At 40.8% G+C, this 27641-nt stretch overlaps 3 protein-coding genes across 3 annotated transcripts; all 3 read left to right on the forward strand.

The window, feature by feature from the left end:
* The first annotated feature begins 1898 nt into the window (after positions 1-1898).
* Positions 1899-3242, forward strand: LOC100668118 (olfactory receptor 51I2-like). The gene has a single exon (XM_003421527.3). It carries the CDS (start codon positions 2283-2285, stop codon positions 3240-3242), a length of 960 nt encoding a protein of 319 aa, XP_003421575.2. The 5' UTR covers positions 1899-2282.
* Positions 3243-11241: 7999 nt separating this feature from the next.
* On the forward strand, positions 11242-12611 carry LOC100671134 (olfactory receptor 51I2-like). The gene has a single exon (XM_003421422.3). The coding sequence runs from the start codon at positions 11545-11547 to the stop codon at positions 12589-12591; it is 1047 nt and encodes a 348-aa protein (XP_003421470.3). The 5' UTR covers positions 11242-11544; the 3' UTR covers positions 12592-12611.
* Positions 12612-22191: 9580 nt separating this feature from the next.
* LOC100667827 (olfactory receptor 51I2-like) lies at positions 22192-23164 on the forward strand. The gene has a single exon (XM_003421526.3). The coding sequence runs from the start codon at positions 22208-22210 to the stop codon at positions 23162-23164; it is 957 nt and encodes a 318-aa protein (XP_003421574.2). The 5' UTR covers positions 22192-22207.
* The last annotated feature ends 4477 nt before the right edge of the window (positions 23165-27641 follow it).

Consider the following 27641-nt stretch of genomic DNA (forward strand, 5'->3'; position numbering starts at 1 on the left):
GCAGGGACCCAGGGCTCAAAGGACTCCTTTATCACCACTTTTTTGGTGGTATGAGGTCCCCTGCCTCTCTGCTCACTTGTCTCTTTGTCTGTAAGCTTCCCTGAAACATGTCTCACCATGGATGTCCCTACCAGAATTTGAAATACTGATGACATAGCTTCTAGCATCACGGCAACATGAAAGCCACCACAGTACAACCAGCTGACAGATGTTGGTCGATGTTTAACAATCATTTCGGGAGATAGCATATGATCAAGAACTGGTGGTACTGAAGGAAGGAGTCCAAGCTGCACTGGAAGCGTTGGTGAAGAAAAAGGCTTCAGGAATTGATGGAATACCAATTGAGATGTCACAACAAATGCATGCGGTGCTTGAGGTGCTCACTCTTCCATGTCAAGAAATTTGGAAGACAGCTTCCTGGCCAACTGACTGGAGGAGATCCATATTTGTGCCCATTCCAAATAAAGGTGATCCAACAGAAGGCAGAAATTATTGAAAAATATCGTTAATATCACACACAAGTAAAATTTTGCTGAAGATCATTCAAAAGCAGGTGCACCAGTACATCAACTGGAAACTGCCAGAAGTTCAAGTGAGATTCAGAAGAGAATGTGGAATGAGGGATATCATTATTGATGTTAGATTCTTGGCTCAAGCATAGAATACCAGAAGGATGTTTACCTGTGTTTTATTGACTATGCAAGGGCATTCAGCTGAGTGGATCATAACAAACTATGGATAACACTCAAAGAATGTGATTTCAGAACACTTACATGTGCCCATGCAGAACCTGAATGTAGATGAAGAGGCAATGTTTGAAGAGAACAAGGGGATACTTCATGATTTAAAGTCAGAAAAGGTGTGTCGGGATTGTATCATTTCACAATACTTATTCAATCTTTATGTGGAGCAAATAATCCAAGAAGCTGGACTATATGAAGAAGAACTCAGCATTAGGATTGGAGGAAGAATCAACAGCCTGCGATATGCAGATGACACAGCCTTGCTTGCTGAAAGTGAAGAGGACTTGAAGGACTTGCTACTGATGATGATCAAAGACTACAGCCTTCAGTATGAATTACACTTCAACATAAAGAAAACAAAAATCCTCACAACTGGACCAATAAGCAACATCATAATAAATGGAGAAAAGACTGAAGTTGTCAAGGATTTCATTTTACTTTGATCCACAATCAACACCCATTGAAACAGCAGTCAAGAAATCAAAGAAATTATTGCATTGGGCAAATCTGCTGCAAAAGACCTCTTTACAGTGTTCAAAAGCAAAGATGTCACTTTGAGAACTAAGGTGCAGCTGACCCAAGCCATGGTGTTTTCACTTGCCTCTTATGCAAGTGAGAACTGAACAATGAATAAGGAAGACTGAAGAATTGATGCCTTTGAGTTGTGGTATTGGCAAAAAATATTATACATATCATGGACTGGCTGAAGAATGAACAAATCTCTCTTGGAAGATATACAGCCAGGATGTTCATTAGAAGCAAGGATGGCTAGACTTTGTCTCAGGTACTTTGGAAGTTTTATCAGGACAGACCAGTCTCTGAAGAAGGACATCATGCTTGGTAAAGCAGAAGTTCAATGAGAAAGAGGAAGACCGTCAATGAGATGGACCGACTCAGTGGCTGAAACAATGGGCTCAAGCAAACAATGATTGTGAAGATGGCACAGGACCGGGCAGAGTTTCATTCAGTTATACATAAGGTCACTGTGAGTCAGAACTTAATCAAAGGCACCTAACAACGACTTTAAGATCATCTCACGTATTTTAAATGAAAAGCACTGCTTTGTTCAAATGTGATAAGATCAGTGTTTCACACTCTCAGATAATACCTTTGTTGTCCGCAGCTTTAGGCTACAGCTATTTCTCTGAGTTTTGTTGTTTGTTTTGGTTTGAATTTTGTTGTTGTTGTTTCTCTGCGTATGTGTGTGTTTCATTTCTGGAGTTCTATTGTGGTAAATATATGTGTAACAAAACATTTCCATTTCAACATTTTTTGCATATATAATTCAATGACATTATGTTCATCATGTTGTTCAGCCATCACGCCGATCTTCTGTTAGGCTCCAAGTGTGTTTTTAAATGGAGTGCTTTTTAACCCTCTTCATCCTTCATACTAACTATTGGACTTGAAACCACATCACCTGATATCAGAGGTGGTATGTGGTTGGGATCTTTTCAAATACTTTATCTTTCCTCTTTATTTTTCTGTCCAGATTGAAGTGGGTCACATCATTCTGGAGACTTCATCTGCCTCCCAGAGATGCTCCCATTCCAGTCCTATGTCAACTTCTCCTTCCAGCCACCTGCTTTCCTGATGATTGGCATCCCAGGAATGGAGGCCTTCAATGGCTGGATCTCCATCCCCTTCTTCTCCATGTACACAGTGGCCCTCACTGGAAACTGCCTGATCCTGCTTGCTGTGAGAAGAACCCCTAGCCTGCACCAGCCTATGTACTACTTCCTGTCCATGCTGGCCCTCACCGATGTGGGTCTCACCTTGTCCACACTGCCCACAACCCTGGCTGTGCTCTGGTTTGACCGTCGCCTTATAGGCTTCAACTTCTGCCTGGTCCAAATGTTCTTCCTCCACTCCTTCTCTGTGATGGAGTCCTCAGTGCTCCTGGCCATGTCCTTTGACCGCTTTGTAGCCATTTCCAACCCCTTGCACTATGCAGCTGTCCTCACAAATAATGTCATCATCAGAATTGGAATGGCCATTGTGGCTCGAGCCACTGTTTCCCTCTTCCCAGTGCCGTTCTTGCTTAAGCGGCTGAACTTCTGCCCTGGCAAGATCCTCCTGTCCCACTCCTTCTGTTTCCATGCAGATGTCATGAAACAAGCCTGTGCTGACATTACTGTCAATATCTTTTATGGCCTTTATGTAGTTCTGTCCACAGTAGGTGTAGACTCTTTGCTTATTATCATGTCCTACACACTTATTCTTCATACAGTGATGGGGCTAGCCTCTCCTAGAGAGCGTCTCCGGACCTTCAACACCTGTGTTTCTCATATATTAGCTGTTCTGGTTTTCTACATTCCAGTGATAGGCGTGTCCATGATCCACCGTTTTGGGAGGCAACTGCCCCACATAGTACATGCTCTTGTTGCCTATGTGTACCTGGTCATACCTCCTGTGCTCAATCCCATCATCTATAGTGTCAAATCTAAGCCCATCAAGAAGGCCATGCTCAAGGTGCTGAGGGCGAAGGGGCAAGGTTGACCCCTGATTACCCAAGAAAAAACCATAGAATCTGGTGGTAAATGTCACCACGTAGTCAAATATATCTAGCAAGCCCTTATCTAGAACCCAGACCTAGACACATTGCCAAAAGTATGACAAGCAAATCAATACCCTCAGACCTCATGTGCTCATCAACTTTTAAGCATTTTGTCCAGTATTTTCTTGTGCAAGGATTTGTGCTCAGCACTGGAGACACTAAAATGAACCAGACAGAGTCTCTTTCCTCCACTGGAGAACAAAGGCTTGTAATACACAATTATAGTAAAGTATAACGAGATAGGTACACACAAAGTGCTGTAGCAACCCAGGAGAGGGTTTACCAATCCTGACAAGCAGAAATGAGAAAGGAGTCAGATCAGTAGGCTAAAAGGTGAGGAGGGATTTGTCAGGCAGAGAAAAGGTAGGACAAGGGGATAGCCTAATAGACAAAGGAAAAATCACGGTGTGCTTGTAGGAGGGTGAGCAGTCAGGTGTGGCTCAGAGTAGTCTGCAGTTGCGTACTGGAGGGATATGAGGTCAAATTGAAAGTTATGGTAAGGCTCTGCAGAGCCTTTCAGATATTATTGAAATAGTTGGCCTTCATTCTACGTTTAAGGGTCAGCCATGGATGGCTATTGCATTATTGAAGGTTGCACAGGCTTAACTGTGTATTAGCAATTAGAAAGGTGAAAATGAAGAAGAAAAAGAAGACAAAGAAACCAGTTAGGATCTTGTTGTAATAGTCTAGGAAAAAGAGAACAAAGGCTAAAATTAAGTTGCTGTCATTAGGATGGAGAAGAATAGACAGACATACATATACACATTTTTTTTATTTGTTATCTCTACAGTTTCTTAGCTCTGTTCATTGAGAGTGCCCAGAACCAATGGGACCTAGTATTAGTGAGTAGACCTAGAAACCACCTATCAGTTTCTAAATACCATTCCTGACTACAAAGAACCTGGGATCCTTGGAGAAATGGTTGATTCCAGGTATGAACCAGGGAAAGCCTCAAGGGATACTAGAACATCTTGTGCCTCACAGCAATAAAGAAAACACAGACAATAGTGTCATGTTAATTAAAACAAACAAAAAAAAATTTCCACAGAAGATGATTTGAAGGGGATAGCAATGGCCAAAGTGGCATGACTGGAAAATTAAAAATAATTTTGACATCAAGGGATTGCAGCAAGTTGATTTCTTTTAAAAAAAAATTATGAGCCCATAGTGATATTCAAAACACAGATGGAGAAAGGAAAAGAAAAAAATTAAATAAAAAGCTCTTCTTTACAAACAAATGCCATCTAGTAAATGCAAAAGGATTGGTCAATTTAGAAAATCACCTTTTTGCAGTGTTTAATGTAATTCAACAACAATCAACAAAGAATTAAAAGATGTTGGGGAAAAGAATAGTCACACAGTCTCCAAGTACCACTACATAGATTATCTATTAACTACAAATGGAGGAACGTACCTTCGGAATAAAAATATTAGCAGTCGTTTCCTTAAGTAAGTGATCAAACTTAGCTTAACCAATGACGGTATAATCGGACTTACGTGCCTCCCAATATGAGTAATAAAGGCACAACATTACATATGTAGATTTCCTAACAAAAAGATTTAACCCAAATCTAACTGTGAGGAATTACTGAGAAAAAAGCAGAATATGGGAAACAATACACACACACGACTTACCTGCATTCTTTTTAAAATCCATACTAGCGCGAACCGGTCATTTTTAGGACAATTGTAGAAATTTGAATATGCAGTGTATATAGACAATATTATTACAAGTTACTGCCTCGTCAATTCCAACTCATGGCAACCCCATGTGTGTCAGAGTAGAATTATAACCCACAGGGTTTTCAACAGCTGATTTTTTCAACAGTAGATCACCAGGCCTTTCTTCCTAGGCACCTCTAGGTGGACTCAAACCACCAACCTTTCACTTTGAGTTAAGCTTGTTAACTGTTGGCACCACCCAGTGACTATTATTACTAGGTTAGTGTAATTTGCTTAGATTTGAAAATGGTATTGTGGTTATGTAAGAGACTATTTTTAGAAGTTGCGTGCTTAACATTTAGTTGAGAAGTGTTGTAATGTCTACAATTTACTTTCAAACGAGTCAGCCAAAAAAGTGTATGTGTATATGTGTAGCAAAAATGAGATAGAGAGAAAAACAATGTGGAAAAAATATTATCAATGTAGGTGATGGAATACAAGTGTTTGGAATGTTCTTTCAAGGTTTTTTATAGATTCAAATTTTACAAAAATAAAAAGCATGAGTGGAAAAATACATATGTGTAGAAATATATACATATATTGGCATCCTCGTGCCCAAATTCCTTATATAGTTCAAGAGAGACAGAACAGTCTCTCAGACAATTACTGAACGCTGGGAGAAGACCTACGACTGGCCTTGGATAACCTGATCCATAGACGTCAGGAATGCAGAGTTAGAAGGCAAAGTAAGCAAAATAATGATATTTATTCATGACCAGATGTAATTTTCATTAAAACTGGAACTGGGACTTTGCCCATGCACCCCAAGCCAAGACTGGGGTTTTTAATGTGATCCCTGACCATGCTGTGCTTCCCTCAATTATACTTAATACACTCTGTTGTAATTACAAATCTTTGCAAGTGAGACTGTGAAATCCTTGAGGCCAAAATCAGAGACTATGTTTTAGTTACCTTTTGTCTCAGGCTGGGTACCTAAAAGCTATCTGCTCAACAAATTTTTTTTTTTTTTAATTGATGAATGAATGAAAGAGTGTGAAAGCATGTAGCACAGAGCCTATGGACCTGATCAGAAATGAATTTCCTGGGAGCAGGGCCTTGCCCTCCTCCCCAAGATTACTTTCAAATGTAGGCAACCGAGGGATGGACCCTTAACAGCACAGCCCTTGGGAATGGGCCTTCCAGCTTTCTTCACTGCAAATTTGCCTCCCCCCCCCCCATTCATCCTAACTGGAAGACCCTTGTTCCTTCTGGATGAGATCAAAGGTCCTGTCCTCTGTGACTTCTGCCTGGATCTGCTCTTCTTGCTCCCTTTACAGCTTGTATACTCCTCCCATGTAGCACCTATCACCTGCTATTGAAATTATCCTTTGTATCTATCTCCTAGCCTGGCTCCTCAAGGGTAGAACTCAGTTCTGATTCACACTGAATTCTTCAATCATCTGGCAAAGGAATCGGACAGAAGTGGCTTCAGGAAAGTTACTTGAATAAACCTACTCACGAATCAATTCCTGATTAAATATCCTGAAGTTCATTCGTTTATTTATCCCATAACTAATTACAAAGTGCACACCATATCCCAGACAATGAAATCAGTAGATACTACCTTTCACAGCTGTGGAGCAAATGGGCCTCCCGTGTTCCAAAAAGGCATCTCCTTGTTCAAGAATGGCCTCGCTCTGGCTAGTCACTATTATCTGAGATGGATTTTACCATTAGGGACTCAAACATTTGATTACATATCACGCTGTTCTGCCTCACCTTGCAAAATTTTGTGTCCCTGGAATAGGGACACCTTCATTCCACAATCATCCCAAAGAGGCAAGGCAGGCAGGCACTTTCCTTGCTGGTGGGGCACACTGGCAGAAAATGGGGCAATGGGATGGTTGAAACAGGATTTGGAGGCCAATCACTTAAGGTGCTTCTATAGTCCCACCCTGGGGTCTTTTTGTGTTTTTGATTTAGTTCATTCTATCAGTATGAAAGAAGGTCCCTGGAAATGGAACAAAGCAATGAGGAGCATTCCTTAGGTCGGAAGACACTGCATCTCTAAGGATGGAAAATCAGAGAGATAGAAGAGCTTCTAGTGAACATGCCTGCCATCATTCATCTCTCTCTCTATCTCTTAGAATCCTTTAGTTCCCCCTCTATTTCCACAGGTTCCTTGATACACGTTTGCTGTTGAACAAACAGAGGTTTCACAATTTCATACCGAGAACAGACAAGGAACGAGAGCTGCTTAACTAGGTTGAACAACCCTGGAAACCAAGAAGGGGGTGGAGGAAAGTAGACACAGCTGAACCTGAATCCCTGAGAAGTTGTCATTTGAAGGGACCAGAAACTGTTCTGTGTGACTCCAAGGGACAGAGCTGATATCACTGAGGATCACAGTAAAGGGAAACGATGAAAATGTTCAGTAAAATGTCATGCATATGTGGGACAATGGAATGGGCTACCACTTGAACCCAGAGATGATTCTAGCTGTCCCCTGCCCTTCCTTCACAGTGCAGTTTCTTAAATATCCCACCTGTCTTCTATATCTCCATCCTAACCAACAAGCCCCCCGCCACACACACACCTTTCCCATTGCACAGGAAAAACTAAGCAGACAATCACTGCTGTGGCATATACTCTGGGCATCCCTGGGGAGAGGCATTCAGCCAGTGGTATAAAGATGACTTCTCAGCAGCAGAGTCTTCCTGGGCTCCTGCAGGATGTGGAGCTCTGGAGCAGCCTGGGACAACAAGCAGGGTAAGTAATTTGGAGCCCAGACACATACCTGTCTTCACTCTTTAGAAGGGTGGGGACACGGTTCCTGGGTCTGAGATCTCTATTTTGTTAGGTGCTATCAGGAGGAGGAGACAATGGGATGGGAGGTGGGCTGATTTCAGGAGCAAGAAGAGAAGTAAGGAAGCCTGGCCTTCCATAGATGGCAAGTCTGTGCCCCTAGATAATGGAAAGGGAGTGGAGGAGGCTAATTTCCTGAGGCACAGATTCCCCAGACTGTGTCCAATCAGATTAGTATCCTTTGGTTTCTCTAAGTTAAAACCAATTGCCATCAAGCCGATTCCGACTCTTGGTGATCTCATGCATGTCAGAGTACAATTGTGCTTCACAGTGTTTTCAATGGCTAATTGTCTCAGAAGTAGACCACCAGACCTTTCTTTCGAGGTGCCTCTGGGTGGACTGGAACCTCCAAGCTTATGGGTATCAGCCAAGTGCGTTAACCCTTTGCACCACCTGGGGACTCCTCTAAATAGGGCAACAATATAAAGGTGTGTTAAGATCCCACTCCCGCTAGCATTCTGGGGGTGACATGAACATTCATTCACGTGGTGTCTCAATTCTCACTATGAGATTGTCCTTCACAGTTTCTGAGGAGAAAGAGCCTTTAAAGTAAGCACTTGGCTTTGGGGGGGAAAGAGAGAAACATGATGGATTCATTCTTCTGTTTCCGGCAATTCAACTTTCCCTCGACAGACACAATCACAGATTCACAGAATCCTGGAGTGCTAAAATGGAAATGATTTAAAGACCAGGCACATTTTCCCTACTTCCCAGGGGAGAATTATAATTTTTAAATAGCTATGACCCTTTCATGTCCTGGAGAAAATAACAGAAGACCAAACTTGGTCTCATTTCCAGGCTTCAGGAATTTAATATAATGCTTTCTGACTTCATGGGAACCAGGAAACATATCGATCAAACCTGGCTACTAAAATGGGAATTTTAGCAAAAGAACAAAACAAAGAAACAAAAATAAAAGAGAATATTTAACAAAAAAATAAAAGAATAGGAAAAATAAGAGAATACTTCTTTGACCCTAAGTAAACCCAAATAAGACTGGATAAAAATAAGTATTAACTTTATTAATTTGGATGCGCCACTGGTCTTTAGTATATAAAAACTACATAGTATGAGTTACGCATATGCACCCAGGGGATAATATGTTTAGAGTTGGGGTGAAAGCGAATGCTGTTTATAGAGCTGGATTATTAAAATAAAGTCACTCAATTATTCATTTACTTATTCAGTCATTGATTCTCCCTGCCCCCCCCCAAAAAAGGTGTTTACATTATAGCCTTATAGATAAGACAGGCATTTTGAAATCATTAAAATCAGAACAATGAGATTGAATGAGGTTTCTGAAGAAATGTGACTCGAATCAGTAGAAAGAAAAGTAGATACGGGTAATTAACGAAATAAAAATCAATTGGCTTTGTAAGAGGACCCATAGGGTCACAATTAGGAATAAAAATATTTTTGGAAAAATAAGAAGGAACTTCATCTGCAGAGCCTCAAATCATGTTATCTTGGGATATCGGAAGTGAACAAGCTCTTCCAGATGATGTGATCCAACTAACCCCACACTTTTCAGTTCTCCAGTATCTGTATGGCCTGTACAAGCAGTCTGAGACTGTGCCTAAGCCAAACAGACCTGAATTTGAATTTGGACTACGTCACTTCAAGCATAGCCCTAGAGGAACTCACTAAATCTCTGCCCTCCTATTTCGTTTTGTTTTTTAGTGTTATCATTATTATTATTTATTTAAGAAAGAGATAATAATACCATTCTCACATGATCGATTTCAAAGCTGAGCAATATTACCCACAAGTGGACAGATGAGGAGCCTGATGTCTGGAACATAAGAAATATCCTTTAGTTGATAAATGAGCAAGCTAAGTTGCCCAGCATCAAACACTGAAATTAGTGGCATTGCTATGACAGAGCTCCCTGGACGTTGTTGTTAGCTGCTGTCGAGTCAATTCCCGATTCACGGCAACCCCACACACAACGGAACAAAATGCTGCCCAGGCCTGTTCCATCCCCATGGTGGGTTGTGGATTGGACTGCTGTGATCCATAGGGTTTTCACTGGCTGGTTTTCTGAAGTAGATTGACAGGCCTTTCTTCCCAGTTCATCTTAGTCTGGAAGCTTGGCTGAAACCTGTTCAGTATCATAGGAACATATAAGCCTTCACGATAGACAAGTGGTGGCTGCACGTGTGGTACGTTGGCTGGGAATCAACCCTGGGTCTCTCATATGGAAGGTGAAAATTCTACCACTGAACCACCACTGCCCTCCCCTGAACATTAAAAGAGCCTAAGTGAGCTTAGGAAACCCTGGTGGCGTACTGGTTAAGTGCTACAGCTGCTAACCAAAGGGTTGGCAGTTCAAATCCACCAGGCACTCCTTGGAAACTCTGTGGGGCAGTTCTACTCTGTCCTATAGAGATGCTATGATAGGACGCTATGAGTCATTATCGATTCGATGGCAGTGGGTGTGGTAAGTGAGCTTAAATTTATATCTTTACTTCATTCTTTCTGTTGGTGTCTGTGGAAATTCCACCTTTGCGGAGAGAACCTCAGAGTCCTTGGCACTGCAGCTATGGTTCTCTCAGCCTGGGCAGAAGATGCTAGATTTGAGCATTTTACAAGAAGGCACATTCTAAGGCAAATCAAGACCTCTAGATGGGTACACTAAGGGGCTGAACAAGATGTTTGGCTGGCTTCTGAAAGTCGCGGGGGATGCTGCATGACTGGAGTGAGGGGATGATTCCTGAAAGGGAATTTGCAGTCTGGATTGCAAAGGCATCTGGTGACCCAAGCTGATATCCTCTGGGGGCAAAGGGTTTATGGATCCCAAACATTTATGCATTCTTAGTGACCTGGCGAGAACCAATTGTTGCTTCATTTACCAACTCTCCTAGTACCTATTATTTTTATTTTCAGCCTGGTGCTTTATCATTCCTGGAACTTGATTAACAGAGAATGCCCTATAATTTGTACTTAAACCTCTCAAATCGTGAAAGATCTTGAGTTTTAATAGCTGGTTCATGGGGAAAGTCACTATTTTCTCCTCTCTGGATGGATTCAAGAATCTCTTCCTTTTACTTTAGCTACTTCCCTTCCTTGTCTATGTTGTTGTTGTTATTGTGTGCTGTTGAGTCAATTCCAACTCATAACAACCCTACATGACACAGTAGAACTGCCACATAAGGTTTCCTCGGCTCTGCGCTTTACGACAGCAGATCGCCAGAGCGGCTGGTGGATTCAAACCGCTGACCTTTCAGTTAGTAGTTGAGAGCTTAACCCCTGCACCACCAGGGCTCATTTCCCTGTCCAAAATATAAGGCAATTGTGAGAATCCAGTGAGATAACTAATACGAAAACACTTAGAATACTGCAAAATGCAGTATCAGTGAAATAACAGTAACAGTCAGGAGAACAATGGCGATGGTAATGGGCATTTATCCAGGGTTTACATTTTAGAAAAGTAATAACAGTCACTGCTTCATTTAATGAAGATGTTACATGATAGGGTGGAAACAGTATAGAATTTACAGTTAGAAAAAAATAAAATCCTAAATTCATTTCCGTTATTTAATTTCTGATAATCTTGGAGAAGCTAAACTATTCCCCACAGACTGCATTTTTTAGGACATACAAGTTAATGCGTGCAAATTCCTGCAAAAGCTAATAATACAGAGTTAAGGGCTAAGAAAATGAGAAATAATTACATGTAATGCAAAAGCCTACATAGCAAAAATAAATGTCTCTCTGATGACAGATGTCCTGTCAGTATCCTTCTGTCTGCACAGATTGAACAGATCATATCCTTCTGGACACCTTCTCTGCCTTCCAAGGATGCACGCTTCCCAAACCTATGTCAACCTCTCCTTCTTCCAGCCACCTGCTTTCCTGATGATTGGCATCCCAGGAATGGAGGCCATTCATGGCTGGATCTCCATCCCCTTCTCCTCCATGTACACAGTGGCCCTCACTGGAAACTGCCTGATCCTCCTGGCCGTGAGGAGGACACCCAGCCTGCACCAGCCTATGTACTACTTCCTGTCCATGCTGGCCCTCACTGATGTGGGCCTCGCCTTATCCACACTGCCCACCACCCTGGCTGTGCTCTGGTTTGACCATCGTCTTATTGGCTTCAATGCCTGCCTGGTCCAAATGTCCTTCCTCCACTCCTTCTCTGTGGTGGAGTCCTCAGTGCTCCTGGCCATGTCGTTTGACTGCTTTGTGGCCATCTCCAACCCTTTGCGCTATGCAGTTATCCTCACAAATAATGTCATCATCAGGATTGGGCTGGCCATTGTGGCCCGTGCTACTCTGTCTCTCTTCCCAGTGCCATTCCTGCTTAAACATCTGAACTTCTGCCCCAGCAAAGTCCTCCTATCCCATTCCTTCTGTTTCCACCCTGATGTGATGAGGCAGGCCTGTGCTGACATCACCATAAACATTCTTTATGGGCTCTATGTGATCCTTTCCACTGGGGGCATAGACTCCCTGCTCATCATTCTGTCCTATTCCCTCATCCTGCACACAGTCCTGGGGCTGGCATCTCCCCGGGAGCGACTGCGAGCCCTCAATACCTGTGTTTCTCACATTCTGGCTGTGTTCGTCTTCTTCATCCCAGTCATTACTGTGTCCATGATTCATCGCTTTGGGAGGCACCTCTCCCCCATTGTACATGCCCTGGTTGCCTATGTGTACCTGGTGGTGCCTCCTGTGCTCAACCCCATCATCTACAGTGTCAAATCCAAGCCCATCAGGGAGGCCATGCTCAGGGTGCTGAGGGGGAAAAGCTGGAGCTGATGATGTAAGATGCTTTCAGGGTTTGGAGCCCTGAAAAGAGGTTGGTAAACCAAGAAAACAATTGCTGGATATATCAAGTCCTACACAGAGCTTTATTCTGGGCATCTGGCAAGAGAGAAAAAAAAAAAAAAGGCAAGAGAGGTATTGGTTAATGGTGAGAAACTGTTTTCACTTATTTATTCTTTCATTTAGTTTACATGTCTTTTCTCAATGCCTTCTTTTTCAGGCCCTGTGCTAGGTATAGAAACACATAAATGATTTACGTATGTCCCTTGCCCTTTAAAGCTTACATTTGAGTATATACATAAAATACATAAACAAGTAAATGTTTAATACAGTGTAGTAAGTGCATTACAAAAGATCACCCAGAAGGCTGGGTAAGCAGAGAGACAAGTTATTTACCTCTCTGTGCTTTGGTTTGTTCTTCAATTAAATGAGAATAATTATAGTACCTAGTTTACAGTGTTGTGAGGATTCGTATGTGTAAAGTGATATCCATTATATATTAAATACCAATAAAGATTATTCTTATTACTGTATCAATCATTCATCCATCAGAACAAATATTTGATCAGTGCTTCTTCTACTCCTGTTCAAGGTTCTGAAGCCTCAGAAATAAGATCCAATGTTTTGTCTTTGAAAATGTCATAGTCTATTGGAGTACATAGAAAAAACAAGTAGGCCATTACAATAAGTGTTAAGTTACGGATATAGGGTAAGAACAGGGGGATGAGTAAACAACAACAAAAAATAGGAGAAGCATGAGGCTCAGGGATTTTCTATCTGGGCTGGCTCCTTTAAAAAAGAGAGGCATATTATGCAGATGAGAAAATATGGAGAAGTGTGCAAAAAGTTGACGAATAGTAGCAGAAGGAATATGGCAAACTGAAAAATCAGCAAGTGTCCTTTCATGGAAGAACAAGTGGTTACATTTGAATAGAGAAGAGAATAGAGGCTAGAGTGAAAGGCAGGATTTATGCAATAACAGCTCTTTTTAATCCATGTTAATGGAGACGAATTTGATTTGGGACATGAGCTTCCTACACGTACTACAGTGCTACAGTGCTACTCTGATGGACCATGCTCCAATCTGAAGGTCAAGTGGGATACTAAAGGAGGATCCTAAAGGAATCTTTATAGCTTTATATAGCACTTAATATCTTCTGTTTTATGGCCCAGTGATGATGAATTTACAATCACTCCCATATCAGGGACTTTTTTTCTTATTTGCTTCCATACCTCCAGCAAGACATGGCCTAGTAGAGAGTTTGTGTTTTGGTGTTTTGGTGAAGATTTGTCAAAGTGAATTCTCTAAAGACTAAAATTGGCAGAACCACACCCAGAATAGAACTTAAGATTTGGGTCTAGCTAACGCTTTAATTGGATGGGCTCTGTTGCAGCACTTCTTATTAAGTTGAAACAGTCTGTGAACAGGTAGAAAGAATGTTGGACTGGACATCAAAAGACTTAGGTTCTAGTACTGACTTTGATATTATTCCTGTCTGTGTTCTTCTGCAAAACACTCTCTCAGAGCCTCAGATCTGAGTATTAATTTCTGCATCTGAAAAATAGGTGTAGTGATAATTTCTTCATCCTGGAACAAGAGTTATAAGAGAATGAAATGAGGAAAAGAAGTATATAAGATTCTTGACATGGCCAAGGAGTCCTAGCCTTTCCAGCCCACAGCTATTTGAATGTTCTCAGCACCCAAGCAACAGATGTGTGAATGAGTCTTTAGATGGTTCCAGCCCCAGCCATTCTCTGCAACTGTGTGGGAGAGAACTGCTTAGCTGAGCTAGTCAATGCCCAGATCTGTGAGAGATCAAATATTGTTGCTATATAAGCCAATAAGTTTTGGGGTGGGTTGTTACACAGAAAGAGATAACAGTTACTGAGAGTGATAGTTAGCAGGACCCCTTCACTTCCACACCTTGGTTTTTGGGTGCATGTTTTCTAACTATCAAGGACGCATCGTCATAAAATAGCTTTTAATTCCAATGGTCTAAGCCAATAATATGCAAGACCCCATAGCAGCAAATCACCACTCTGTGAACCAGGACGTACATGCCACTTCCTGATCTCCAGTCCTTTGGTCAGCAATCTCAAGATTCATGTTTAGACATTATATTCTTTTAGTTCTTGAAGCTCTTTTGGTGAAAAATCTCTTTCCTTCTATGACAGAGGCATTGCTTCTTTTCTTACAACCTACCAAGTCTCCAACCTAGTTACTGTTCCCAACCAGTCTGGCTCTGGGGTTGGCTAACTCTGCCACCTCCCAGTAAATAGAAAGACACTGTTTCTAAAAATAAGCTAAATAAGTATACATGGGCCATTGTAACATAAACATCTGTTAAAAGTGTATACTAGATAAGTTCAACATGAGTTGGATAATCAGAGTCTCTATACTCCAAAGCATTCTGATTGCTCATTCTCTAATCGTTCTGGGCTTTTCTGTCTGCCCCACTGTTCCCTCCAGCATTCTCTATCCTTCTCACTCTCTCACCAAACATTCCCATCCCAAGGGTGAAGCTCATCAGAAAACAATTCCTCCATGAATCAAGGTTTGGTGTCCCTGAAGATGGGCTGAATTTCCCTGCATCAGCATAAATAAGGAGTATCTAGCTGCAGGGGCTTCCTGGGCTCATAGAGGATGTGATATAACAGAACAGCCTGGGTCAGCAGTCAGGGTGAGTAACCACAGCCCAAACTCAAATCATTCTCTGTCTAGAGTACTGGAGGGCTCCTTTGTCGGCCCTTCTCCCCTCCTCTAAAAGATGAGTCAAAGGAAAAGATATGACAGAAGACAGAGATAGCAAAGAAATAAGGAGACTTGAGCATTGGCTATCCCCAGCTGGCAGTCTCATATCCTGAATAAGGGAGAAGAGATCAAAGAGGATACCTGCTTATAGCCCATGGATGGAAAACAGCTCAGAATTCCAGGCTGTTTCTAAAAACAATGTCTCAGGTGGTGATGGGTAAGAGAGGCACAAAAACTCTGGACTGGCATGTAGGAAACTATGAATGTTCGTGCTTGGCAACACTCAAGCATAAACCACAGATTTAGCGAATGAATCTTTCATTTACTCATGCATCAAAATGACTGAATTCCTAACAAACCCAATGATTGTGCTGAGCAAAGCCTTATCAATGTGAATCAGAGTAACTATCCTTGGGAAGCTCAAACTAATTGAGAAGGGAGAGAAATCAGAAATCCTCATTTAAAATGACTGAATGGGGTTTTTAAGAGACATGAATTAATAGAAAGGAAGAAAAAAAGCTTGCTGAGAGGATGGTGTAGCATAAACAAAAAGTTGGAGACGAGAAAACCTTAGGGAAAGGAGATTCTCAGAAGGATAGAAACTGAGAGTAAAGAGGTAGAAAAGTAAAAGAGAATGTTATTTCAAGAACACTGGATCTTACAATCATAAAATGCCAGAGTTAGAAAGATAGGGCATCTAGTCCAGTTTCTTGATTTGACAGATAAGGAAACTGAGAACCATAAAAATACAGTGATATATTTTTAGTAAGCCTGGAACCGACTAACATCTGTGACAAACTGTTCTGTTTATTTGGAAGAACAAGGTATCTGGTGCCAAAAAGAACCAAGATTAAATAACTTCGCCTTGTCTCCTGGCTAGATACTTGACTTATCTAAGCCTCAATGTCTTCATCTGCAAAAATGAGGAACATTAAATCTGCTTCACACTATAGTTTCAGACCCGAGAGATAGTAAGTATATTTAAGTTATGGGTGTAGTTCACAGCATGGTAGTCACTAAAAAGTAATACCAGTTGTAATTGTCGAATTCATTGTTTAAATCAATAAATGAGTAAAGTTACCTGGCACCATACAGTGATATAGTGGAATAGCTGTAGTCAGAAACTTCTTCACTAACTGTGTATATTAAAAGAAGCAGACATGCATTGCAGTTGCTTCATACTGTGTGTTAGTGTTGCTCTAGCAATTTCTAGACATGGAGAAAGAGCCCAAGGGTTTCTCCACCTGTGGTTGCCCCAGAGATTCTGGTCCTATGGCCTTGCATGGAGGTATACTCAACTGCAAGTACAAAACTCTAGCTGAATGCACAAACGGACTAGTCTAGAAAAATAATGGTGAAATTCAGTGGAGCAGGACTGTGAAGTTTCAAGGTGGTGCCTCAGAAAAATTGAGCTGGTTGAGACAGTGTGAGCCATCTGTAAAGGAGGGAGTGGTTATAGTGTAAACTGAGGGCAAAGATACCAGCCAAGCTGCTTCCCTAAGAAACAATGAGAGAAATGATGAGATTTTGAGCAATTAACTTAGGAATTGAACAACAGGAAGAAGAACATAGATGTAAGGTATATTGGGCAGAAAGAAGGAATTGAAGGAAACACATCTACCAACTTTAGACGTATGAAGATAAGCCTATGGCAAGGCTGCAAATACATGCTTGTCTGCAGGAGTCCCTACCAGACTTGGAGACCAAGTAAGGTATCGATAGACTCAAATACTTAATATCTGTTGTTGACATTTTAGGAATCCATTGTTCAGAAATTTAACTAAGCTCTTCATTGGAAATTTCTTCTCTGCTCCCCCTCACCCAAAAAAGAACTGTTGCTGTGGAGTTGATTCTGACTCATAGCGACCCTATAGGACAACGTAGAACCGCCCCATAGGGTTTTCAAGAAGCAGCTGGTGAATTTGAACTGCCAGCCTTTATGGTTGGCAGCAGTAGCTCTTAACCACTGCGCCACCAGTCACCCCTAATTCAAACATGTTTCTAATTCACCCCAAGTGTAAAATGCATGATTGCTTGTAGCAGTGCTTCAAACCCCTTTCTCTTCCAAACAAGTCATTGATCCTAGTATCTGGAGACTAGAGGAACAAAGCTATACTTTTGCTTTCTTTTCCTTCATGAGTTTATAGATTTGATTATTCACTCTGTCGTTTATTCATTCAAACAACAAATGTTGGCTAAGAATCTACTGTATTCCAAAAACTGTACTATGGTAAGAAATACGTATTAGTGAATGAAACATACGACTACTGAATTCTTAGCTCTTACAGTTTAGTGAAAGAGACAGAAAACCATAAATAAAATAAACAATCCTAAAACTTAAAAGATTGTGTAGAAGCGTAAAATAAAATACAACTTGAAGAGCAACAATAATGAAGGGAATGTGGCTCAGGACACCTACTAAGTTAGGGTCATCTTAAACGGCTTTCTGATTTGGTGATATCTAAGACCTAAAGAAGGAGGATTTAGCCATGCGAAAAGCAAAGGAGAGCCAGGTTGAACATAAAAGCCCCAAAATGAGGAAGTAACTTGGCCTATTTAAGAAAGAGAAATAAGGTTGGAGTGGCTAAAGACACTGAGAAAGTGGTAGCTACCATACAGTAAGGGTGAAGAGTTAGGCAGGTGCTAGATCATACAGAGTTCTGTAGACCATATCACAAGCATTTTATTACAGTGTATTAAGGAACTATTAAAGGGTTTTAATAAGAAGAGTAACGTAAAAAAACACTGCCCTGAACCTCCATTTCTTCATTTCTAAAGTAGGAATACTAATCTCTTCAGGATTAGTATTAGAAACAGGATCCATACCTCACACCATAAATAAAAACTAACTCAAAATGGATCAAAGTCCATATCACTGAATAACTGTGAGGATTAAATGAATAACATAGTGAAAGATTTTGAGAAACACAAAGTGTTAGATGAGACAATAACAAGAACCATGCTTGTGATGATTTGCACTTCAGATATTTTTTCACATATATTGCCTAATCTAAAGAAAATACCAAAGGAAAGAGTGTTGAACTTGGAGCCAGACAGATCTGGATTCAAATTCCTGTACTACAATATATGAACCATATACTCAAAAGGCCAGCCACTACAGCTTGAACTTGTTTCCTCACCTGTATAATAGGAGAGAAAATATGGTCTTGTCCCAAGTCTCTGTTGACTCTGAAGGAAAATTTCAGTCAAAAAACGCTTCAGCACAATTCATGTAATTTATTGTAACATCAAAAATGAATTACACAGAAACCAAAAGAGATCTACATAAATGGAAAAAAAATACCATGTAGATTCAACATAGTGAAAATGATAATTCTACCCAAAGCAATTTACAAATACAATGCAATACCGATCCATATACCAACAACATTCTTTAAGGAGATGGAAAAACTCATTATTAACTTTATATGGAAAGGGAAGAAGCCCCAGATAAGTAAAGCACTATTGAAGAAGAAGAATAAAGTAGGAGGACTCATATTACCTGACCTCAGGAACTACTATACAGCTATGGTTGTCGAAACAGCCTGGTACTGGTACAACGATAGATACTTCAAACAATGGAACAGAATTGAAAACCCAGATGTAAATCCATACACCTACGGTCACCTGATCTTAGACAAGGGCCCAAAGTCCATCGAATGGGGAAAAGACAGTCTTTTTTAACAAATGCGGCTGGCAAAACTGGATGTCCATCTGCAAAAAAATGAAACAGGATCCATACCTCACACCATAAATAAAAACTAACTCAAAATGGATCAAAGACCTAAATATAGAGCCAAAAACCATGAAGTTCATAGAATAAAAAATAGGATCAACGCTAGAAGCCCTGATACACGGCATTAACAGGATACAAACCACAACCAACAACATAGAAGCTTCAGGGGATAAGCTAGATAACCGGGATCTTCTAAAAATTAAACACTTATGCTCGTCAAAAGACTTCACCAAAAGACTAAAAAGAGAACCTACAGACAAGGAAAAAATATTTGGCTATTACAAATCAGACAAAGGTCTAATCTCTAAAATCTACAAGAAAATCCAACATCTCTACAACAAAAAGACAAATAATCCAATTAAAAAATGGGCAAAGGAGGGAACACAACAGAGAACCCCTGATGAAGCAGGAGAGCGGTGGGATGCAGACCTCAAATTCTCGTCTAAAAAACCAGACTTAATGGTCTGACTGAGACTAGACGGACCCCAGAGATCATGTTCCCCAGATCTTTGATTAGCCCAGCACAAAAACCATTCCAAAAGCCAACTCTTCAGACAGAGACTGGACTGGACTATGGGATAGAAAATGATACTGGTGAAGAGTGATACTGGATCAAGGAGACACATGAGACTATGTTGGCAGCCTGACTGGAAAAAAAATGAGAGGGCAGAGGGGGACAGAAGCTGGCCGAATGGACATGAAAATAGAGAGTGGAGGAAAGAAGTGTGCTGTCTCATTAGAGGGAGAGCATCTAGTAGTATATAGCAAGGTGTATATAAGTTTCTGTGTGACAGACTGACTTGGTTTATAAACTTTCACTTAAAGCACGATAAAAATAATAAAAAAAATGGGCAAAGGAGATGAACAGACACTTCACCAAAGAAGACGTTCAAGCAGTCAACAGACACATGAGGAAATGTTCATGATTTCTAGCCATTAGAGAAATGCAAGTCAAAACCACAATGAGATACCATCTCACCCCAGCATTACTGGCAGGAATCAATAAAACAGGAAATAACAAATGTTGGAGAGGCTGCAGGGAGATCGGAACTCTTATGCACTGCTGGTGGGAATGCAAAACGATACAACCTCTTTGGAAAATGTTATGGTGCTTCCTTAGAAAGCTAGACATAGAAGTACCATTATGATCCAGCAATCCCACTCCTAGGAATTTACCTTAGACAAATGAGTTGTCACAAGAATAGACATATGCACACCCATGTTCACTGCAGCATTGCTCTCAATAGCAAAAAGATGGAAACAACCTAGATGCCCATTAACAGATGAATGGATAAACAAACTGTGGTACATACACAGAATGGAGTATTACATAACAATAAAGAAGAATGATGAATCTCTGAAGCATCTCATAACATGGATGAATCTGGAAGGCATTATGCTGAGTGAAATAAGTCAATCAGAAAAGACAAATATTGTATGAGACCACTACTGTAAAAAGTCATGAAAACGTTTACATACAAAAAACAAACAATCTTTGATGGTTACAAGGGAGGGGAGGGTTGGTGTTGGGAAAAAACAATAGGATAATAGATAAGTGAAAACTTTGGTGGAAGGTAAGACAGTACACAATACTGGGGAAGCCAGCACAACCTGTACAAGGCAAGGTCATGGTAGCTCCATAGATACATCCAAACTTCCTCAGGGACTGAACTGCTGAGCTGAGGGCTGTGGGGACCAAGGTCTCCGGGAATATCTAGCTCAATTGGCATAACATAGTTTATAAAGAATATGTTCTACATTCTACTTCAGTGAGTAGCATCTGGGGTCTTAAAAGCCTGTGAGTGGCCATCTAGGATACTCCACTGGTCTCACCCCTTCAGGAGCAAGGAAGAATGAAGAAAACTAAAGATACAAGGGAAAGATCAGTCTGAAGGACTAATAAACCACATCTACCACAGACACCACCAGACTGAGTCCAGTACAACTAGATGGTGCCCGGCTACCACCACTAACTGCTCTGACAAGGATCATGATAGAGGGTCCCAGACAGAGTTGGAGAAAAATGTAGAACAGAATTCTAACTCAAAAAGAAAGACCAGACTTGCTGGCCTGTCGGAGACTGGAGATACCCTGCGAGTATGGCCCCTGGACACCCTTTCAGCTCAGTAGAGGTCACTCCTGAGGTTCACCCTTCAGCCAAAGATTGAATAGGCCCATGGAACAAAACAAGAGTAAAGGGGCGTACCAGTAAAGAAACTGGAAGCCAGGAGGGAACAGGAAACCTGGTAATAGGGAACCCAGAGTTGAGAAGCGAGAGTGTTGACATGTCATGGGGTTGTTAACCAATGCCATAGAACAATGTGTTTACTATTTGATGAGAAACTAGTTTGTTCTGTAAACCTTCATCTAAAGTGCAATAAAAAAAAGAAAAAAAAAATTTTTTTTAAATATATCACACAAAAGTCAAGAGAAGAAAAACAGGTGACCTCAGGAAGAACTGACTTAAGTAAGTGCAAAGCCATCTCTGTTGCGAAAATACAACAGCTCTCAGTCTCTCGACCTCTCTCTCTTTATGGGGCTGCATAAACTCACACCCTTGGTTCTCTCTATATGATATCTGATTCAATTCTCTCTGTCTCTTTCCAAACAGACGTTCTCCATTTCTCCCTATGCTCGAGGAAATAATGCATCCTCAATTTGGGCAGCAAGTAGACACTGACTAGATGTTCTAATTCCTGGTTACTATTTCCTGGCAGATAGAATCTCATGCTATCATCTCAGAGCAGGTTTCAACCTTTGGGATAATGAGCTTTTGCAGGATGGGTAAGATTATGTAGTATTGACAGAACTCTCAGGGCCCAATCCTGTGATTAATAGGAGCAGGTTTTAGGAAATAAAGTATGATTTTTACAATGAAATGAGAAATCTGGGCAAAAAATTAGCAAAGTACCTGAAATCTGTAATAGATAGTGCATTAATAATTTAATTGTTCTCATTATTATTTTTATACATATCAGTAAATTATAGAACCAGTCATGGAACTTGATTTTTAGACTTTTGATTCAATACTAGATGCTCTTTCCTATCATCCTGGCTCCACTAACTGTCTGCACATATTGAAGAAATCACATCATTTTGGAGATCTCACCTGCCTTCCAAGCATGCACCCCTCACAGTCCTATGAAAACATCTCCTTCTTCCAGCCACCTGCTTTCCTGATGATTGGCATCCCAGGAATGGAGACCATTCATGGCTGGATCTCCATCCCCTTCTCCTCCATGTATGCAGTGGCCCTCACTGGAAACTGCCTGATCCTCCTGGCCGTGAGGAGGACACCCAGCCTGCACCAGCCTATGTACTACTTCCTGTCCATGCTGGCCCTCACTGATGTGGGCCTCGCCTTATCCACACTGCCCACCACTCTGGCTGTGCTCTGGTTTGACCAACGTCTTATTGGCTTCAGTGCCTGCCTGGTCCAAATGTTCTTCCTCCACTCCTTCTCTGTGGTGGAGTCCTCAGTGCTCCTGGCCATGTCTTTTGATTGCTTTGTGGCTATCTCCAACCCCTTGCGTTATGTAGCTGTCCTCACAAATAATGTCATCATCAGGATTGGGCTGGCTATTGTGGCCCGTGCCACCTTGTGTCTCTTCCCTGTGCCATTTTTGATTAAACGTCTTAACTTCTGCCCTCGCAAGATCCTCTTATCCCACTCCTTCTGTTTCTACCCTGATGTTATGAGAAGAGCTTGTGAAGATATCACCATCAATATACACTATGGGCTCTATGTGGTTGTGTCCACTGGGGGCATAGACTCCCTATTCATTTTCCTGTCCTATACCCTCATCCTGTGCACAGCCCTGGGGCTGGCATCTCCCCAGGAGCAACTGCGGGCTCTCAATACCTGTGTCTCCCACATCCGGGCTGTGTTTGTCTTCTTTATTCCAGGTATCACCACGTCCATGATTCACCGCTTTGGGAAGCATTTGCCTCACACAGTACGTGCTCTTGTTGCCTATGTATACTTGGTTGTGCCCCCTGTGCTCAACCCCATCATCTATAGTATTAAATCCAAGCCCATCAGAGAAGCCATGCTCAGGATGCTAAGGCAGAAAGGCTAAGGCTGATGAAACCATGAAATAAAGGCAAAGTCTGTGTACCATAAAAGTGACTGCTATAAAAAAAAAATAGTGTTGCAGAAACCTGCTAGATTCAACAAACCCTGAAAATCCCTGGTTTATGCAGAGGCATTTGGAATATCATCAGGCTTATTCATGTTACAAACTTATATTCAACATTTACTTTGTGCTGGAAGCAATATTCTGGATTAAAGACAGAGAAATGTTTAAACACAGTCTTTTCTCTCCAGAAGTTCACAAATTAGTGTCAGGAAGAAGGCAAGTAAACAATCAGAAATTAACTAATAAGTATCATAATAGATTATGTGCAAGAAATTTCTAGGGACTGCAAATCTGTAGTTGGCAGAACTTGCCTGGGAAGATTGGGCAAACCTCCATAAAGTAGAAAATACCTTTTATTTTACCTTGTAGAATTTTTCTAGGCAGAGTAGAAGTTGGGCAAGAAAGAGAAATATCTAACAAAAAATAAGTCCCAAGTTTTGAAGAAGTAAATGTTTTTGTGAAAATTGATTAGTGAATGGAAAGTTCTATGACTGTACAATAAGGAGATCTGACCTGCTCTGGAAGCTCAGAAATAGCTTTTTTCAGGAATTGATGGGTAAGCTGAGGTCTGAATGTTAAAAAGAAATTAAAAGAGAAAAACGAAGTAGTGCATAAGGGAAGGTATCTCGGGCAGAGAGTGTCATGTCACCAAAGAGCTTGTTGTAGAAGGGAACTCAGTGAGGTAAAGAAATGGAATGAAAGGCAGTGAGACTGGAAGCCAAAGAGCAAAGAGTCTATGGTGCAAAATAAGGCTGAAAATATAGAGACCAACTAGAACGATGAGAAACAGCTTTTTAAGCAGGGATTATGGTGGGGTATGGGATTGAGGTGGAGTGGTTCTGAAATGATCACATTTACTTTCGGAAAGATAATTTTATATGGCATTGTAGAAAACCAATCGAATTAAAACTAGAATGCATGGAAACAAATAGGGGAGTGGTGATAAAGGCAGAGGGAAATGTATAGGTTCCAAAGTTTCCTAAATGTTTCATGAAGGCTAAGCGAAGAGGGAAGTGTCAAGGATAACTTGTAGATGCAGGGCTTTCACATCAGGATAGATGGTAGTGCTATTAACTGAAACACAAAATGTAATAAAGGAACATATTTAGGTTGAGAATATCACGAGTTTGGCTTTGGACACTTTGAGCTTAACTTCTTTGAAAGCATCATCCAAAGACTGTTTGTTACGCAGGCAGTTAGACCTATAAGTCTGGAGCTCATAAGAATGGTCTAGTCTAGAGAAAAAAAATCTAAAAGTCATTTACATGCAGATGGCAATAGAAGCCATTGGCCCAAGTGTAATTGAGTAGTATTTCAAAATTGCTATTTCTCAAGCCCAGATGCTAGACCCTTTTTTCTTTTTCCACCATGTTTTCTCATCCGAGTAGAATGAGTGTTCACAGGAAACTGAATTGAGGTATCCAGAGAGATAAGAAAAAAATCTGGAGTGTGACACAATAGAGGCCAAAGGAAAAGAGTACGTCAACAAAGCAAGAATGATCAACTGCGTTGAATGTTGTTGAGAGATCAGCTAAGATAAGGACTGTAACCTCAGGCAGGCAGAAGTGTTGGTGATAATAGCAAAAGCTGTTTTAGCAGTTTTACCAAAACTATATTAGACTGGTGGAAGAGTTATTTGAGAGATGCAGAAATGGGGATAATAAGTTATAGATAACTTTACTAAGAAACTTGACAATGAAAGAGAATAAATAAAAGAGGAATATGGAGTCTAGGAAGGCTTATTTTTCTTGTTGTCATTGGTGTCAGTATGAGAGAGACTTGAACACGGCAAGTTCTAGGATGATTGGTTTGAGAAGGCGAGATTGAATAAACAAGAGGCAGAAGGGACAATATTATAACTTTCCTGGAAAGTGGGGGATATGATCCAAAGAAAAATTGTTCTACAAAAGAGACCCAGTCTAACATCACCATGATTAATAAACACTTTGTAACAACGAGGCCAATGTAAGAAAATAGCTCCTCCTTTGATATATTTATACTTCCAATGTCTATTCTGGAAGGATAAAAAGCCATCTTCTCTGAGCCCCTCACTTCCCAGAAACTTGCTACTATTCATCAAACATGATTCCTCTCAAGTATGGACACACAACTAGACTCCCCCGCTTCTTTTTGTGTTTGAATTCTAGCCATTACTTTCAATGTGATAGGAAGTGATACGTGTCACTTCTGTGCCTGTCTCATAATACCCTCCAATGTGCAATCTTCTGTTATTTTCCAATCTTCTGGCTAGATGTTGACATTCAATAGGAATTTAGTGACAAACAGAGATAGATGCAGTCTGTGCCCTTATCCTTTTACAATCCAGAAGCAAATACAGATATTAAATAAGAATTTCCAAGAATGATGTGAATTACAAAAGGATAAGAAAATGTTCTGTGAGAGTACCTATCAGAGAACCTGATCCTGTTCAAGGAGTCCAAGAAGCTGCTCCTGAGAAAAACAAGTTGAGGCCTGAAGGAAGAGTGGATTAATGAGGAATGGATCAGATTAAAACTATTCGAGGCAAAAACGAGGAGCATGAGTTAACGTGCACTCATCAGAGAAACATAGCAAGTTTAAGGAGCTCTAAAAAGTGAAGAATAAGGTGCACCTCATCCAAGCCATGATATTTTCAATCGCCTCATATGCATGTGAAAGCTGGACAATGAATAAGGAAGACCAAAGAAGATTTAATGCCTTTGAATTATGGTGTTGGTGAAGAATGTTGAATTTACCGTGGGCTGCCAGAAGAATGAACAAGTTTGTCTTTGAAGAAATACAGCCAGAGTGCTCCTTGGAAGCGAGGGTGGCAAGACTTTGTCTCACGTATTTTGGATATGTTATCAGGAGGGACTAGTCTCTGGAGAAGGACATCATGCTTGGTAAAGTACAGGGTCAGCAAAAAAGAGAAAACCCTCAACAAGGTGGACTGACACAGTGGCTGCAACAATGGGCTCAAACATAACAGTGATTGTGAGGATGGCACAGGACTAGGCAATGTTTTGTTCTGTTGTGCATAGATAGGGTCGCTATGAGTCAAAACCAACTCGACGGATCCTGGCAACAAAAACAACAACGAGGAGGTCCAACAGAAGTAAATCATAGAAACCAAGGTAGAGGAGAAGCATGATGAGATCATTGAGATAGGCAAGGGCAAAATGGTGAAAAGCTATGTTGGACCTATTAAATACTTTGGACCTTTCTCTAAGAGCAATGAGAAGGAAACGGAAGGGATATAACAAGAGTGTTTTGTTTTGTTTAATATTTCTCCAATGGCACTATTAAGAATGGACTGGAAGAGTGGAAGCAAGAATTCTCTTAGGAGGTTGTAGCATTTTTCCAAGCTTGAAAATTATGATTCGAACTATGTTAAATGTAATGAATATTTGCCATACTTTTTGATTTCTGTTATGGATTGAATTTTGTCTCCCAAAAATATATATTGAAATCCTGACCACTATACCTGTAAATATAATCCTGTTTAGAAATAGGATTTTCTTTGTTATGTTATTTATTAGGTCATGCCCAAGCAGAAAACCAAAAAAAAAACAAAACCTGTTGCCGTTGAGTCGACCTCAACTCACAGCGACGCTATAGGACAGAGTAGAACTACCCCATAGAGTTTCAAGGAGCACCTGGTGGATTCAAACTGTGGACCTTTTGGTTAGCAGCTGTAGCCCTTAATCACTACACCACCAGGGTTTCCTACCAAGTAGAGTGGGTTCTAAATCTAATCAATTCTGAATTATAAAAAGATTAGAATGGACACAGAGACACGTATGAGGGAAGATAGATGCCAAGTGAGAATTGTCTACAAGTGAAGGAACCAAAAGGAAGGAATCAACACAGCTGTGACGCTGATTTGGACTCAGTCTCCAGAACTGTGAGAAAATAGATTTCTGCTCTTTAAAACCACTCATTTGTAGTATTTGTGTTAGAGCAGCACTGGGTAACTAAGACAGCTTCTGAATGGCTTTGAACATCCTTCAAATGTTTAGGGAATTCCTAACTTTACAAGTGAGAAGAGGATAAAACTAAGCTAGAGTAGTGAATAAATGCTCCAAATCTCAATATCTTAACTCCATAAACGTTTCTCACTTGTGCAGAGCTGAGATAGCCCTCCTGATCAGCTCTCCTCCAAGCATAGACTCTCAGCCCTTGCTGTCATGTGGATCCACCATTCTGGAGTAATTTTCTTCCAGCCAGCCTCTTATTAAGGAGAGCATGAAAGACCACATAAAGCATTTCAGGGATAAGATCTGAAAGTAATATGCATCATTTCTGCCCATATTCCATTGGCAAAAGTACAAATACATTGCCCCATATTAATTATAAAAGAAGCTATGAAATTAGTGTTCATGTGTGTGAAGGAAAAAGAAATGTCACCTGTAATCCTTGAGACAATCTCTTCCACACT

Source organism: Loxodonta africana, chromosome 7, assembly GCF_030014295.1.
Source record: "Loxodonta africana isolate mLoxAfr1 chromosome 7, mLoxAfr1.hap2, whole genome shotgun sequence".
Lineage (NCBI taxonomy): Eukaryota > Metazoa > Chordata > Mammalia > Proboscidea > Elephantidae > Loxodonta > Loxodonta africana.

Coding starts and splice junctions, on each gene's coding strand:
- LOC100668118 (XM_003421527.3), top strand. CDS start 2,283: ATGCTCCCATTCCAGTCCTATGTCAACTTCTCCTTCCAGCCACCTGCT.
- LOC100671134 (XM_003421422.3), top strand. CDS start 11,545: ATGACAGATGTCCTGTCAGTATCCTTCTGTCTGCACAGATTGAACAGA.
- LOC100667827 (XM_003421526.3), top strand. CDS start 22,208: ATGCACCCCTCACAGTCCTATGAAAACATCTCCTTCTTCCAGCCACCT.